At 38.2% G+C, this 17235-nt stretch overlaps 1 protein-coding gene across 1 annotated transcript in view; it reads left to right on the plus strand.

The window, feature by feature from the left end:
* Positions 1-17235, plus strand: part of LOC119656265 — a 23651-nt gene continuing 6416 nt past the window's right edge. Inside the window, exons 1-2 of the mRNA XM_038062686.1 lie at positions 1-952; positions 16002-16119. Of these exons, the coding sequence (XP_037918614.1) occupies positions 538-952; positions 16002-16119 (533 nt within the window). The 5' untranslated portion in view covers positions 1-537. The remainder of the gene's footprint in view (positions 953-16001; positions 16120-17235) is intronic.

Here is a 17235-nt window from a genome sequence, read left to right on the forward strand (position 1 = left end):
TCCTTATGTATGGATTTCAAATTTCCTGATATATCAATTAAAGTGTTGCATTTGTCAACTTCTACTACAGTGTATGGACCTTTGTAAGGGGGTTGATGTTTTTTCCTACTTTCATTTTTGACTAATACTTGATCTCCGATTTTTATGTTCAAGGGATTTATATAATTTTGTTTGTTTGTCCTTTTTATTTTGACATTTTCAATAATTTTACGCGCTTTAGTTATTGACATTTTCAACCTAACTTTTAGTTCGTTGGCATAATTGTCTAAATTATATACTGGGTTGTTATCTTCCAATATGTCATTTGGAAGGCATGGTAGTTTTCCGAAAATTAATTCATATGGAGTGTAGTTAGTATCTATATTTGGGGTGGTGTTATACGCAAATGTATAATATGGTACCCATTTATCCCATTGGTTATCATCTGCGAAAGAACACATGTATTCATTTAGTACTCGGTGGTTTCTTTCAACTGTTCCTAAAGTTTGGTGATGATACGGGGTAGAAAATATTTGTTTTATTTTGAGCAATGCACATATGTCGCTCATTAGCTTATTAGTAAATTCGGTTCCTAGATCCGATTTAAGTGTTTTAAAATGTCCATACTTTAGTATAAATTCATTAACTATGCCTAAAGCTATAGTGTTTGCTTCTTTATTCTCTAGTGGGAATGCTACAACAAATTTTGTTAATTCACATTGCAGGGTTAATATGTATCTATATCCATTCGAGATTTTTAATGGACCTACTGTATCTATTTGTACAGTTTCGAAACTTGTTGATGGAGTGTCAGTTTTAATCATTTTTTCTTTAGTATGCCTAACTTGTTTGTTTATCTGGCATGCTGTGCAATTTCTTATGTGGGATTTAATCATATTGTTCATATTTTTCCAACAATATCGTTGTTTTAACTTCAACAAAGTTTTACGAATCCCTAAATGTCCTCCGTGGGGTGAGTTATGATATTCCTCTATTAGCTTTGTCTGTTCATTTGCATTAGTTATTATTGTGGGTGGCTTGTATATTATTATCTTTAATTTTGTACGCGTACTTTCTTTTTGTTGCAACTTATTAAATATTCTTTTAAATATTTGTTTGTCTATAGACTTAAATATGACATCTTTATCAGATAATGAGAGTTCATATATGTTATTATGTTCCGCGAATTTTAATAGTTTCTCCATAATCAAAACGTATTTTGAATGTGGATTATCACTATTCTTCTCATTATTTGTGCCATATCTGGTATTATTTTCCATTGGTCGCTTATCATTGATGGAAACGGATTTCTCATCAGATTTATCGCTATAATGTACTACTACCATTTTATTTGTACGTACGATATTAATTTTATCATTTTCATGATTTTTATTGTTTTCACTGCGCAGGATAAATTTTAATTTTGTTACACCGGTGATGTCGGATAAGCTGGTGCAATCCCAACAATAGAGTTGATCAGATTCTATTTTTGTGTGGGTGCCCTTATTACAGACTTCTGGTTTGTTATCCTTTTGATTTTTTGCCATTCCCCTTGTAATTGCTAATAACTTGCGTTTCGCATTAATGTCTATTTCTGGAGGTACCATTGCTTTTAAGGAGTCAGAATCTAGTTCGATTCTTGACAAGGCATCAGCATTCGTATTCATGCTGCCTTTTTTGTATACGATCGTGAAATCATAATCAGATAGGTCGACTCTAATTCGAGTAAGTTTGGATGAAGGGTTTTTATGGGTGAATAAAGAAACTAATGGTCTGTGATCTGTCACGACTATGAATTTCCGTCCATATAGATACGGTCTAAAAAAATTTATTCCCCAGTGTATAGCTAAAAGTTCTTTTTCGATAACAGGTTTGTTGATATCGTGTTTAGCTAGTGATTTGCTTGCGTATGAAATGGGTAAATCGTTGCCAATTTCGCCTTGAGATAATACTGCACCTAGAGCGTAGTTTGATGCATCCGTAGTTAAGATAAATGGTTTGTCAAAATCTGGGTATTGGAGAATTGGTGGTTCTATCAATTTGTTTTTTAATGTTTCGTATGCTTTTTGACATTGGTCTGTCCAATTAAAGGTAACATTTTTTTTTAATAATGAATTTAAACTTTTAGCGATTTCGGCAAAATTCGGAATAAAACGCCTATAGTAGTTGCAGAATGCTACAAATCTACGTACTTCATCGGCATTTTTTGGAATTGGATAGTTTCTAATTGTTTTGTATTTTGATGGGTCGGTCTTGATTCCCTCATCGGTTATTAGATGACCGAGATATACAACTTCCGATTTCAAAAATTGACATTTACTTGGGTTTAATTTCAAATTGTGCCGTCGTAGTCTTTGTAATACTTTGCAGAGGTTGGTATTGTGATGTTTAATACTGCATCCAAAGACAATAATGTCATCGACATACAGAAATGCTTCATGACTTAAGCCACTTAAAGCTATAGTAAGCATACGCTGAAAGCTGTTGGATGATATCTTCAATCCAAATGGCAATCTTTTAAATTGATAGTGACCGTCGTTGGTCGAAAATGCTGTTAATGGCCTAGACTCTTTCTGAAGTTCAATCTGGTGGAAAGAGCTGGTCATGTCCAAAGTTGAGAAATACTTTGCTCTACCAAGCTTATCTAGAACGTCTTCTAGTCTTGTCAAGGGAAATTTGTCATTGACAATTTTGTCGTTCAGTCTCCGAAAATCTACTACAAGTCGCCATTTTGACTTGCCATCTGTACTTTTTTTTGGTACAACTAACAGTGGTGAATTATATGGACTTATAGATGGTTCAATAATGTCACTTGTTTCCAAGTCTTTTACTTGTTGTAAGATTTCGGTGTTTTGGGCTTGAGGTAGTCTATAATTTTTTATGTAGACTGGGTTGTTGTCTATAGTCCTTAGTCTTTGTTTATAAAAATTATTTGTGGAAAGTTTCTCTCCTTCCAAGTGAAATACATCTTGATATTCTCTAATTATCTCTAGCAAGCTAATCATTGCGGGTTGATCTAAATTGTCTTTATTTATTAGTTCCAAAATTTTTTTGTATCTAGTTTCATTGTATGTTTGTTTCTCTCCTCTGAAGATGTTATAGTTATCTAATGGTTCGGTTTTAACATTAAAGTGTTTGATAACAACATCTTCGTCGGTGGTGTTGAGAAATTTTATGTGTTGGACACCTTTTACAGGTATGATTGTATTTGCAATAAAAACACCTTTTTGTATTTCTGTGTTCAACACTATACTGTCTTCATCCACATTTATATTGACTGGAACTATCATTTCAGTTCTAGCAGATATGTTGACCTTTGAATAATCGTACTTTTTTGTGTCCATAGGTAACACAATTTCTTCATCGTTTACATTGAAGGTAATTGTAAACGTTTCATAATCAATTTTGCACATGAAACTGACCATCAAATCTCTACCGATAATACCATCCGTATTTATCGGGAAGTTACTGTCCACAATGTGGAATGATTCCCTGATTTGTTGATCCCCAATTAATAGATCTAGACAAGAAGTTCCTAACGATGTAGTAACTTCTTGTGTTATACCAGTGAGTTTAATTCTATTCTCACTATCTATTCTATATTCTAAGTTCCTACTAACATTATTTTTACATATAGACACGTCCGCACCTGTGTCTATTAGGAACGATAGATGCCTCTTTGCATCGTAACTGTATATTTTAATGAAATTAGTACAGTTACCACTAATATTGAAAATATTATTTACATATTTATTTCCGGGAGGTTCTGTGTATCCTCTCCGGAACCTATTACGTTTCCCTGGTTCGTGGTAATATGTACGTTCCGTCTGTCATTATAGTTGTTTTTATTTCTATGGTTTCTATTACTGTTACTGTTTCTATGGTTATTATAACCATCATTATTATTATTATTGCGGTTATTGTTATTGTAGCTGTAGTTATTATTTCCACTATTGCTACGGTTATTTTGTCAGTTATTATTTTTATTATAACCATTTTTATAATTATCATTTGGTTTTTGATTTTTCCTTTTACCTCTCCAGTTGCCTTTAATGTGCAACATGTTGGATGTGGCCTGTAGCTCTACATTCTCCAATTCTTGTGCTAAAGATACAGCATCAGAAAAGGTTGTAGGTCTTGCTGAAAATACAGTACTTTTGAGCTGATCATTTAATCCCTTTTTAAAGATGGTTAACGCGTATGTCTCGTTCATGCGCGTGATGACCTTTTTTTCGCTCAAAGTCGCTTGGTTACCCAATTCTTGAATCTGAAGTTGATTCAACTCATCAACTAGAGACAAAATTTTGTCTTTGTATACCGTGACGCCTGATTTATTTTGGTAAGTGCTGTTTAGCACTGAATGTATTTGCGGGATTGTTCGGTTATTTTTATATTTCCCTAGCAATTCGGATTTTAAGGAATTAAAATCTGTTATGGAGGCGTTACATAATGATAATCTAACAGTGGCACTGAGTTTCACATTAGTGACGAAGTTTATCAGTGTTGTCTTCCCTGTTGTTGCTAGTGTCGTATATAGTAGTTCGACAATTGTAAGGAATGGTTCTAGTTCCTTATACTTTCCATCAAAGATTGGAATTATCTTTATTGCTGTTTCTAAATTGAAATCAGCCATGATGAAATTTTCTTGTAGATTTGGCAAACTGGTTTCTAACTCTTCGGTTATACCGTCTTGTTGGATATCTTCCACTGAATATCCTTGTTTACCTAGCTGTAGCCAAATGTGTCCTTCGAGAATTGCAGTTTCAGCTTTAAATTTGATTTTTAGGTCTAGTAATTTCGAATCCTCTACAGTTATACCTTTCAAAATTTGGTTGAATTTTTGTTTTCTTAATTTTAGTTCATTCAATTTAGTGAGCAATGTCTCAAAAGTATATAGAGCTCTTGAACTTTTCTTTAAATTACTTAAGACTTTGCTATTTTCACTTATTAATTCCTCTAAAAGATCCATACAGTGAAAGTGTTAACCTTATAACCCTTTTTTTGAAGAGAAGATGGGAAAATAAGTGGAACCAACAGATTTGAATGTGAAAGTAGTGGATTAGACTTCAATTGATCTATTTAATTTTTTCACAACATATTTTTTGTTGTACTTATTGAACATATACAAAACTAAAATAATTACTATAAATATAGCTGATGTTGTAATGGTCTGCTTATATTCTTCCATGATGGTCTGTTCCTGAATTGAGCATTGGTTGCCCATTTCATCGAAGCTCATATAATTTCTGCTTCAGCAGTTTCTTTTGATCACCGACTGAGATTCTCAATAGTCGGTGAAGTTCTGCTCGCTCTCTTTTGAGACGAGTCTTTCTACCGCCTCTGGGTTTCCTCTTCTTTGTTATGGAAATATTGACTGCAGACGTCTTGGCTTCCTTTGTTTGGTTGTACTTTCCAATATATTTTCCGATATCCCTTGGCTTTGGTCCTCTAGGATCGTAAGTGCCAATTTTTGTGGGTATGTACACGGGTGGCTTTTCCGTGGTTGTTGCCTGGGGTATGTATTCTTCAAGCCTATGGAAAAGTGCATCAATGGTTGCGATGTCCTCTGGGCTGAAAATCCTCAGTTCGTCCGTTTTGGTGTCGGTTGGGGTGACTTCCGGATCGCAAGTTGCGGGGTCGCAGTTCACCGTCGCAGGAACATGAGTTGCAGGGCCGATAGTTGGAATAACGCAGTCCCGTGGTTCGATAGTCGCAGGATCGCCATGTAATATTAAGCGTTGGATGGCAGGATCGCCATGTAATATTAATGTTGGATCGCCATGTGGTGATAATTTACGAGAGGCAGGATTGTAGAGTAATGATTTGTGCGGGCTAACAGGATCGTATTTCAAAGTGGAGCCGTCTGAGTTATCCTCAGATGATGGCAAGGAGCTAACGAAAGAGTTCAATTAATAAGAAGGGAACACAAGGAATTAGAATTCCTTACCTAACGAAGCGGTGGGACCGCAGATATGATGGCAATATGTCCATCCCTGAACACTTGCCGTGGTTGCTAATTTGGATCTTAAGTTCTTTACTTATGCCGCGAGGATACGGCATGCAGAAATAAACCGCATGAAGTCAGAATCAATAAGAACGTATATTGTAACTTTTCATTCTCTTTTATACAATTTCTTAAACCTAAAATAACACTAAATCTACTAACAACAATATTGACCTAATTGGTTCGAAAGTAATTCAACACCAAATTACTTCGAACACTGCACTCACTAATAATTCACATGAGGCGCGTGCTCTCAAATCTCACATTTCATTCCGTGTGCATATGCATTACTCATATCCATGTGCACACATTTTATTCGAGCTAGAAATGCATGCAAGAAATGCAATGCATGTGATTTATTCACACTGGCGTTTTTTAGAATATTTATTTCTAGGTCGTATCGAGTTCAAGTACCTTGGGATGGTATCTTGTAAAGTTTTGTTTACTCGATTACGTAATTTATTGTTTTGATGATGACGCGGGTTGGAATGAATGTTTACGATTTGATAGCTTACAGTGCACGGTAATAATATTGCGATAGTTTGTAGTACAGTACACTACATAGCATTTTGAAGCTCAGATCCCCTACCAAACATAGTGATCACAAATTAAGCTCCTTTTTGCGAAATTCTCAATATTAAGGGAGATATAAGCGTTTAAAGTTTTTCCCAAGATTCATCGAAATTTCAGAAATTTTTCCGGCACCCAGACCCCCCAACCTACATACCATTTTGAAGCTCAGATCCTCTACCAAACGTAGTGATCACAAATTAAGCTCCTTTTTGCGAAATTCTCAATATTAAGAGAGATATAAGCGTTTAAAGTTTTTCCCAAGATTCATCGAAATTTCAGAAATTTTTCCGGCACCCAGACCCCCCAACCTATATACCATTTTGAAGCTCAGATCCTCTACCAAACATAGTGATCACAAATTAAGCTCCTTTTTGCGAAATTCTCAATATTAAGGGAGATATAAGCGTTTAAAGTTTTTCCCAAGATTCATCGAAATTTCAGAAATTTTTCCGGCACCCAGACCCCCCAACCTATATACCATTTTGAAGCTCAGATCCCCTACCAAACGTAGTGATCACAAATTAAGCTCCTTTTTGCGAAATTCTCAATATTAAGGGAGATATAAGCGTTTAAAGTTTTTCCCAAGATTCATCGAAATTTCAGAAATTTTTCCGGCACCCAGACCCCCCAACCTATATACCATTTTGAAGCTCAGATCCCCTACCAAACATAGTGATCACAAATTAAGCTCCTTTTTGCGAAATTCTCAATATTAAGGGAGATATAAGCGTTTAAAGTTTTTCCCAAGATTCATCGAAATTTCAGAAATTTTTCCGGCACCCAGACCCCCCAACCTATACACCATTTTGAAGCTCAGATCCCCTACCAGACGTAGTGATCACAAATTAAGCTCCTTTTTGCGAAATTCTCAATATTAAGGGAGATATAAGCGTTTAAAGTTTTTCCCAAGATACATCGAAATTTCAGAAATTTTTCCGGCACCCAGACCCCCCAACCTATATACGATTTTGAAGCTCAGATCCTCTACCAAACATAGTGATCACAAATTAAGCTCCTTTTTGCGAAATTCTCAATATTAAGGGAGATATAAGCGTTTAAAGTTTTTCCCAAGATTCATCGAAATTTCAGAAATTTTTCCGGCACCCAGACCCCCCAACCTATATACCATTTTGAAGCTCAGATCCTCTACCAAACGTAGTGATCACAAATTAAGCTCCTTTTTGCGAAATTCTCAATATTAAAGGAGATATAAGCGTTTAAAGTTTTTCCCAATATTCATCGAAATTTCAGAAATTTTTCCGGCACCCAGACCCCCCAACCTATATACCATTTTGAAGATCCCCTACCAGACGTAGTGATCACAAATTAAGCTCCTTTTTGCGAAATTCTCAATATTAAGGGAGATATAAGCGTTTAAAGTTTTTCCCAAGATTCATCGAAATTTCAGAAATTTTTCCGGCACCCAGACCCCCCAACCTATATACCATTTTGAAGCTCAGATCCCCTACCAAACATAGTGATCACAAATTAAGCTCCTTTTTGCGAAATTCTCAATATTAAGGGAGATATAAGCGTTTAAAGTTTTTCCCAAGATTCATCGAAATTTCAGAAATTTTTCCGGCACCCAGACCCCCCAACCTATACACCATTTTGAAGCTCAGATCCCCTACCAGACGTAGTGATCACAAATTAAGCTCCTTTTTGCGAAATTCTCAATATTAAGGGAGATATAAGCGTTTAAAGTTTTTCCCAAGATTCATCGAAATTTCAGAAATTTTTCCGGCACCCAGACCCCCCAACCTATACACCATTTTGAAGCTCAGATCCCCTACCAGACGTAGTGATCACAAATTAAGCTCCTTTTTGCGAAATTCTCAATATTAAGGGAGATATAAGCGTTTAAAGTTTTTCCCAAGATACATCGAAATTTCAGAAATTTTTCCGGCACCCAGACCCCCCAACCTATATACCATTTTGAAGCTCAGATCCCCTACCAAACATAGTGATCACAAATTAAGCTCCTTTTTGCGAAATTCTCAATATTAAGGGAGATATAAGCGTTTAAAGTTTTTCCCAAGATTCATCGAAATTTCAGAAATTTTTCCGGCACCCAGACCCCCCAACCTATATACCATTTTGAAGCTCAGATCCCCTACCAAACATAGTGATCACAAATTAAGCTCCTTTTTGCGAAATTCTCAATATTAAGGGAGATATAAGCGTTTAAAGTTTTTCCCAAGATTCATCGAAATTTCAGAAATTTTTCCGGCACCCAGACCCCCCAACCTATACACCATTTTGAAGCTCAGATCCCCTACCAGACGTAGTGATCACAAATTAAGCTCCTTTTTGCGAAATTCTCAATATTAAGGGAGATATAAGCGTTTAAAGTTTTTCCCAAGATTCATCGAAATTTCAGAAATTTTTCCGGCACCCAGACCCCCCAACCTATATACCATTTTGAAGCTCAGATCCCCTACCAAACATAGTGATCACAAATTAAGCTCCTTTTTGCGAAATTCTCAATATTAAGGGAGATATAAGCGTTTAAAGTTTTTCCCAAGATTCATCGAAATTTCAGAAATTTTTCCGGCACCCAGACCCCCCAACCTATATACCATTTTGAAGCTCAGATCCTCTACCAAACATAGTGATCACAAATTAAGCTCTTTTTTGCGAAATTCTCAATATTAAGGGAGATATAAGCGTTTAAAGTTTTTCCCAATATTCATCGAAATTTCAGAAATTTTTCCGGCACCCAGACCCCCCAACCTATATACCATTTTGAAGCTCAGATCCTCTACCAAACACAGTGATCACAAATTAAGCTCCTTTTTGCGAAATTCTCAATATTAAGGGAGATATAAGCGTTTAAAGTTTTTCCCAAGATTCATCGAAATTTCAGAAATTTTTCCAGCACCCAGACCCCCCAACCTATATACCATTTTGAAGCTCAGATCCTCTACCAAACGTAGTGATCACAAATTAAGCTCCTTTTTGCGAAATTCTCAATATTAAAGGAGATATAAGCGTTTAAAGTTTTTCCCAATATTCATCGAAATTTCAGAAATTTTTCCGGCACCCAGACCCCCCAACCTATATACCATTTTGAAGATCCCCTACCAGACGTAGTGATCACAAATTAAGCTCCTTTTTGCGAAATTCTCAATATTAAGGGAGATATAAGCGTTTAAAGTTTTTCCCAAGATTCATCGAAATTTCAGAAATTTTTCCGGCACCCAGACCCCCCAACCTATATACCATTTTGAAGCTCAGATCCCCTACCAAACATAGTGATCACAAATTAAGCTCCTTTTTGCGAAATTCTCAATATTAAGGGAGATATAAGCGTTTAAAGTTTTTCCCAAGATTCATCGAAATTTCAGAAATTTTTCCGGCACCCAGACCCCCCAACCTATACACCATTTTGAAGCTCAGATCCCCTACCAGACGTAGTGATCACAAATTAAGCTCCTTTTTGCGAAATTCTCAATATTAAGGGAGATATAAGCGTTTAAAGTTTTTCCCAAGATTCATCGAAATTTCAGAAATTTTTCCGGCACCCAGACCCCCCAACCTATATACCATTTTGAAGCTCAGATCCCCTACCAAACATAGTGATCACAAATTAAGCTCCTTTTTGCGAAATTCTCAATATTAAGGGAGATATAAGCGTTTAAAGTTTTTCCCAAGATTCATCGAAATTTCAGAAATTTTTCCGGCACCCAGACCCCCCAACCTATATACCATTTTGAAGCTCAGATCCTCTACCAAATGTAGTGATCACAAATTAAGCTCCTTTTTGCGAAATTCTCAATATTAAGGGAGATATAAGCGTTTAAAGTTTTTCCCAAGATTCATCGAAATTTCAGAAATTTTTCCGGCACCCAGACCCCCCAACCTATATACCATTTTGAAGCTCAGATCCCCTACCAAACATAGTGATCACAAATTAAGCTCCTTTTTGCGAAATTCTCAATATTAAGGGAGATATAAGCGTTTAAAGTTTTTCCCAAGATTCATCGAAATTTCAGAAATTTTTCCGGCACCCAGACCCCCCAACCTATACACCATTTTGAAGCTCAGATCCCCTACCAGACGTAGTGATCACAAATTAAGCTCCTTTTTGCGAAATTCTCAATATTAAGGGAGATATAAGCGTTTAAAGTTTTTCCCAAGATACATCGAAATTTCAGAAATTTTTCCGGCACCCAGACCCCCCAACCTATATACCATTTTGAAGCTCAGATCCCCTACCAAACATAGTGATCACAAATTAAGCTCCTTTTTGCGAAATTCTCAATATTAAGGGAGATATAAGCGTTTAAAGTTTTTCCCAAGATTCATCGAAATTTCAGAAATTTTTCCGGCACCCAGACCCCCCAACCTATATACCATTTTGAAGCTCAGATCCTCTACCAAACATAGTGATCACAAATTAAGCTCTTTTTTGCGAAATTCTCAATATTAAGGGAGATATAAGCGTTTAAAGTTTTTCCCAATATTCATCGAAATTTCAGAAATTTTTCCGGCACCCAGACCCCCCAACCTATATACCATTTTGAAGCTCAGATCCTCTACCAAACATAGTGATCACAAATTAAGCTCCTTTTTGCGAAATTCTCAATATTAAGGGAGATATAAGCGTTTAAAGTTTTTCCCAAGATTCATCGAAATTTCAGAAATTTTTCCGGCACCCAGACCCCCCAACCTATATACCATTTTGAAGCTCAGATCCTCTACCAAACGTAGTGATCACAAATTAAGCTCCTTTTTGCGAAATTCTCAATATTAAAGGAGATATAAGCGTTTAAAGTTTTTCCCAATATTCATCGAAATTTCAGAAATTTTTCCGGCACCCAGACCCCCCAACCTATATACCATTTTGAAGATCCCCTACCAGACGTAGTGATCACAAATTAAGCTCCTTTTTGCGAAATTCTCAATATTAAGGGAGATATAAGCGTTTAAAGTTTTTCCCAATATTCATCGAAATTTCAGAAATTTTTCCGGCACCCAGACCCCTCAACCTATATACCATTTTGAAGCTCAGATCCCCTACCAAACATAGTGATCACAAATTAAGCTCCTTTTTGCGAAATTCTCAATATTAAGGGAGATATAAGCGTTTAAAGTTTTTCCCAAGATTCATCGAAATTTCAGAAATTTTTCCGGCACCCAGACCCCCCAACCTATATACCATTTTGAAGCTCAGATCCTCTACCAAACGTAGTGATCACAAATTAAGCTCCTTTTTGCGAAATTCTCAATATTAAGGGAGATATAAGCGTTTAAAGTTTTTCCCAATATTCATCGAAATTTCAGAAATTTTTCCGGCACCCAGACCCCTCAACCTATATACCATTTTGAAGCTCAGATCCTCTACCAAACATAGTGATCACAAATTAAGCTCCTTTTTGCGAAATTCTCAATATTAAGGGAGATATAAGCGTTTAAAGTTTTTCCCAAGATTCATCGAAATTTCAGAAATTTTTCCGGCACCCAGACCCCCCAACCTATATACCATTTTGAAGCTCAGATCCTCTACCAAACGTAGTGATCACAAATTAAGCTCCTTTTTGCGAAATTCTCAATATTAAGGGAGATATAAGCGTTTAAAGTTTTTCCCAATATTCATCGAAATTTCAGAAATTTTTCCGGCACCCAGACCCCCCAACCTATATACCATTTTGAAGATCCCCTACCAGACGTAGTGATCACAAATTAAGCTCCTTTTTGCGAAATTCTCAATATTAAGGGAGATATAAGCGTTTAAAGTTTTTCCCAAGATTCATCGAAATTTCAGAAATTTTTCCGGCACCCAGACCCCCCAACCTATATACCATTTTGAAGCTCAGATCCCCTACCAAACATAGTGATCACAAATTAAGCTCCTTTTTGCGAAATTCTCAATATTAAGGGAGATATAAGCGTTTAAAGTTTTTCCCAAGATTCATCGAAATTTCAGAAATTTTTCCGGCACCCAGACCCCCCAACCTATATACCATTTTGAAGCTCAGATCCTCTACCAAACGTAGTGATCACAAATTAAGCTCCTTTTTGCGAAATTCTCAATATTAAGGGAGATATAAGCGTTTAAAGTTTTTCCCAATATTCATCGAAATTTCAGAAATTTTTCCGGCACCCAGACCCCTCAACCTATATACCATTTTGAAGCTCAGATCCCCTACCAAACATAGTGATCACAAATTAAGCTCCTTTTTGCGAAATTCTCAATATTAAGGGAGATATAAGCGTTTAAAGTTTTTCCCAAGATTCATCGAAATTTCAGAAATTTTTCCGGCACCCAGACCCCCCAACCTATATACCATTTTGAAGCTCAGATCCTCTACCAAACGTAGTGATCACAAATTAAGCTCCTTTTTGCGAAATTCTCAATATTAAGGGAGATATAAGCGTTTAAAGTTTTTCCCAAGATTCATCGAAATTTCAGAAATTTTTCCGGCACCCAGACCCCCCAACCTATATACCATTTTGAAGCTCAGATCCCCTACCAAACATAGTGATCACAAATTAAGCTCCTTTTTGCGAAATTCTCAATATTAAGGGAGATATAAGCGTTTAAAGTTTTTCCCAAGATTCATCGAAATTTCAGAAATTTTTCCGGCACCCAGACCCCCCAACCTATATACCATTTTGAAGCTCAGATCCCCTACCAAACATAGTGATCACAAATTAAGCTCCTTTTTGCGAAATTCTCAATATTAAGGGAGATATAAGCGTTTAAAGTTTTTCCCAAGATTCATCGAAATTTCAGAAATTTTTCCGGCACCCAGACCCCCCAACCTATATACCATTTTGAAGCTCAGATCCTCTACCAAACGTAGTGATCACAAATTAAGCTCCTTTTTGCGAAATTCTCAATATTAAGGGAGATATAAGCGTTTAAAGTTTTTCCCAAGATTCATCGAAATTTCAGAAATTTTTCCGGCACCCAGACCCCCCAACCTATATACCATTTTGAAGCTCAGATCCCCTACCAAACATAGTGATCACAAATTAAGCTCCTTTTTGCGAAATTCTCAATATTAAGGGAGATATAAGCGTTTAAAGTTTTTCCCAAGATTCATCGAAATTTCAGAAATTTTTCCGGCACCCAGACCCCCCAACCTATATACCATTTTGAAGCTCAGATCCTCTACCAAACATAGTGATCACAAATTAAGCTCTTTTTTGCGAAATTCTCAATATTAAGGGAGATATAAGCGTTTAAAGTTTTTCCCAATATTCATCGAAATTTCAGAAATTTTTCCGGCACTCTGCGAGGGAAATGGATACCGCAATAACCGCAGTCAACAGAGGACCTGGAGATGAAGCATCAACAAATGATCTTAACAACCGCCTGAAGAACGTTATCATTGATACGGCCACAAATATACTTCGCCCCAGCCGCGAAGGAATCGGAACGGCTGGTTTGACGAGCAACGGAACGGAAGAATGCTGCATGCCGAGTTATGTTGCATTCTCAAAGAACGCGGGCACGTGCAGAGACTTACCACGAACTCCGGCGAGCGAAGAAGCGACTTCACAGACGGAAAAAGGAAGCCTGGGAGAACCAACAAGTCTGTGAACTAGAAAATTACAGGGAGCAAACGCACCAGGCGCGGAAGTTTTACCAACAAGTCAGCAGGATGAAGCCGAGACAAAGAGGGAAATCTGATTTCCGACAGAATGGGCATATTAGAGCGATAGGTTGAGTACTTTGATGAGCTACTGAACAACCAGAACATCGGCGAATTGAAAGTCCCGCCAACTGAATACGACGGACAAATACTGCCACCACCAAGTTCAGGAGAAACAGTCCGTGCAATTCATTGGCTAAAAAATCATAAGTCGCCAGGAGCCGATGGAATTACAGCCGAATTGGTTAAATATGGAGGCGACCAGTTACACCAAGTGGTTCATCAACTTGTGTTCAAGGTATGGGAAAGCGAATCAATGCCTGACGATTGGCAACGAGGCATTATCTGTCTCATACATAAAAAGGGAGATATCACACAGTGCAGCAATTATAGAGGTATCACGTTGCTGAGTACCATCTACAAGATATTCTCCACTATCTTGCTAGGCCGGATAGCCCCATACGCCCAGAACATCATTGGCCCATGCCAAAGAGGCTTCACTCCAGGCAAATCAGTAACAGATCAGATTTTCTCTCTGCGGCAAGCGATGGAAAAACTGTTGGAATATGGACAACAGTTACACCATCTGTTCATCGACTTTAAAGCCGCCTGTGATAGCGTGGCCAGGGTAAAACTGTACACGGCCATGAGAGAATTCGGTATCCCGACGAAATTAATAAGACTGACTAGGCTGACCCTGACCAATGTGTGAGGCCAGATAAAAGCAGCAGGATCACTCTCAAGACCATTCGACATCAATAACGGTCTACGACAAGGTGATGCCCTATCATGCGTCCTCCTTAACGTGACCTTCGAGAAAGTGATCCGTGATGCTGAGGTAAATGCAAGAGGTACGATCCTCTTCAAGTCCACCCAACTACTGGCCTATGTTGACGATGTCGACATCATGGGAAGAACGACCCGAGAAGTAAAACTGCCTTCATCTTTGCCGCGTTCGAGAGAAGAATCCTCCGAAAAATTTTTGGCCCACTACATGAGGATGGACGATTCCGTAGCCTACACAATGACGAAATCTATGAGCGATACCATGACCGTCCGGTTGTGGATAAAATCCGGCTCAATAGGTCACGGTGGGCGGGTCACTTAATCCGTATGGATGAAGATGATCCCACCCGGAAAGTCTATAAGGGCAATATCTATGGTAGAAAAGGAAGACGTGGCAGACCCTGCCTAAGATGGAGCGATGGCGTAAGTCAGGACGCCAGACAGCTTTTAGGGATATCGAATTGGTGGACCTCGGCGCAAAACCGGGATGTCTGGAGTTTGTTATTAAGGCAGGCCTACACCGGATACCGGTTGTTGCGCCGTTGATGATGATGACGAGGGATTGGACGGCATGATGTAAGTCCCCTAGCAGTGGAGTCTGAATTGCAATTAAGCGTCCCCACTCAGCACCGAACCCATCTTCTCCTCTTCTGACTTTCTTTAGGATCGTGAGTTCTGTTCATTATTTCTCGTCTGTACTTCCCCTACACCTGCTCCTTCGTCTCTCTTCTTGTTGCCATGTTCCTTTCTGTGCCTTTCTTCCCCTGCGGCGATTGTAACCCTTTATGCACAACTGGCTCAACCATTCCAACTTTACGATCCGTTATAGCAACCCCCTCCACACCCACCTTTTTGTCTACAACTCCAGGAGAACACTTCAAAAGCATGATTGGGAGCAGCCAAGTCATTTCCTTCTTACAGAGGGTGGCAACATCTGGCCTTATTTTCCTTCCTATGTCTTACTGTTTTGGGTGGCCTTAGACATTTGCACTCCATATTTAAATTCGGTTCATACCATATGAATAAAACTAATGAAAAACAATCTTTTCAAACAGGACATCCTGGCAAATGTGTTTTGAAGGGAGTAATTTTATCAGTCGACGAAGAGTATTATCCGAAAGACCAATGTGTCAAATTCATTTGTGGTGAAGGAAGTTTTGCTATAGAATTCAGGTAAGTGGCAATATAACCTACGCGCTATCGCTCATCGCTCGCGATTACGCAGAAAGCACTTCAGCTCCCTCAGGGACTTTCCGAGAAGCTTGCACTCCTTCTCTACTGTTATGCGCCAAGTGCTCTGAGGATGACCCTCTTTTCGGCCATTTTGGGCAAATGGATTCCATTGCATGGTGTGACTAACAATGCATTTGCCACCCTTCTTTAACGTGTGGCCTATCCACGGTCAGTTTAGCCTTCTGATCATGGATTCCAAAAGTTTTGGAATTTGGATCCTTGACGAACACCAAGTACAACTCTTGAAAGGGTCTCAAAAGGTAGGAAAAGGTAGATCTAAAGATTCATTTCGGAGTAGGCGACTGATATTCCCAAGGCAGACGATGAATCGGATATTGACAGGAGACTCAAACAGCGTGTGTTGATGAAAGATACCGTGGATGTGATACTGACCAACGGAGCAGTGACTAACATTCAAGATCCCTAAGTCGGTAAAACGTCAAATTCGACAGAAGTATCAGAGGATAATGGGCCACCTTTTGAAGATGCTTTGTGCGAAGAATTACCATCCAGGGCTTTGATATGAACCCAGATCCAATTTCAGACGTGGAACCAACCTCAGTGTAAATGAGGAATATCGATAAAGGTACTCAGAGGAAAGCCAGGTAGTCTAAGAAAGCACCACGCTAGTAAAAAGAAAATTTTGTCCGATATTAAAGACTGACATTTGGAATTTTGTGAAGTGTCCGGAAGATCTGTAGGAGATTGAATAGTCCTAAGGAATACTCGTAAATATGACGCTAAGGGTTCTGTAATGAAATGGAAGGCGAGGGTAATCACAAAGTGATTTTCTCAACGTCCTGGAATAGTAAGACCTATGCTCCTGTGGCAGATTTTAGCTCTTTTCTTCTTACCAAGATCTCGCGGCGCAACGTGAGGTGTCGAAATCAGGTTTTTTCTAATTCAGTTGGGGACCGGTCCAATTGGGACTTGGGCTTTAAACAGACAAGCCGAAGTAGGCCCCTTCTGTCAACACTTCTAATCTCGGGATCCGTTTGGCACCACCTCCTGGAGCTGAAGTCTTGCCCACAGGTAAACATTTGCCTTCGAACAAAA

Source organism: Hermetia illucens, chromosome 4 (genome assembly GCF_905115235.1).
Source record: "Hermetia illucens chromosome 4, iHerIll2.2.curated.20191125, whole genome shotgun sequence".
NCBI classification, from domain to species: Eukaryota; Metazoa; Arthropoda; class Insecta; order Diptera; family Stratiomyidae; genus Hermetia; species Hermetia illucens.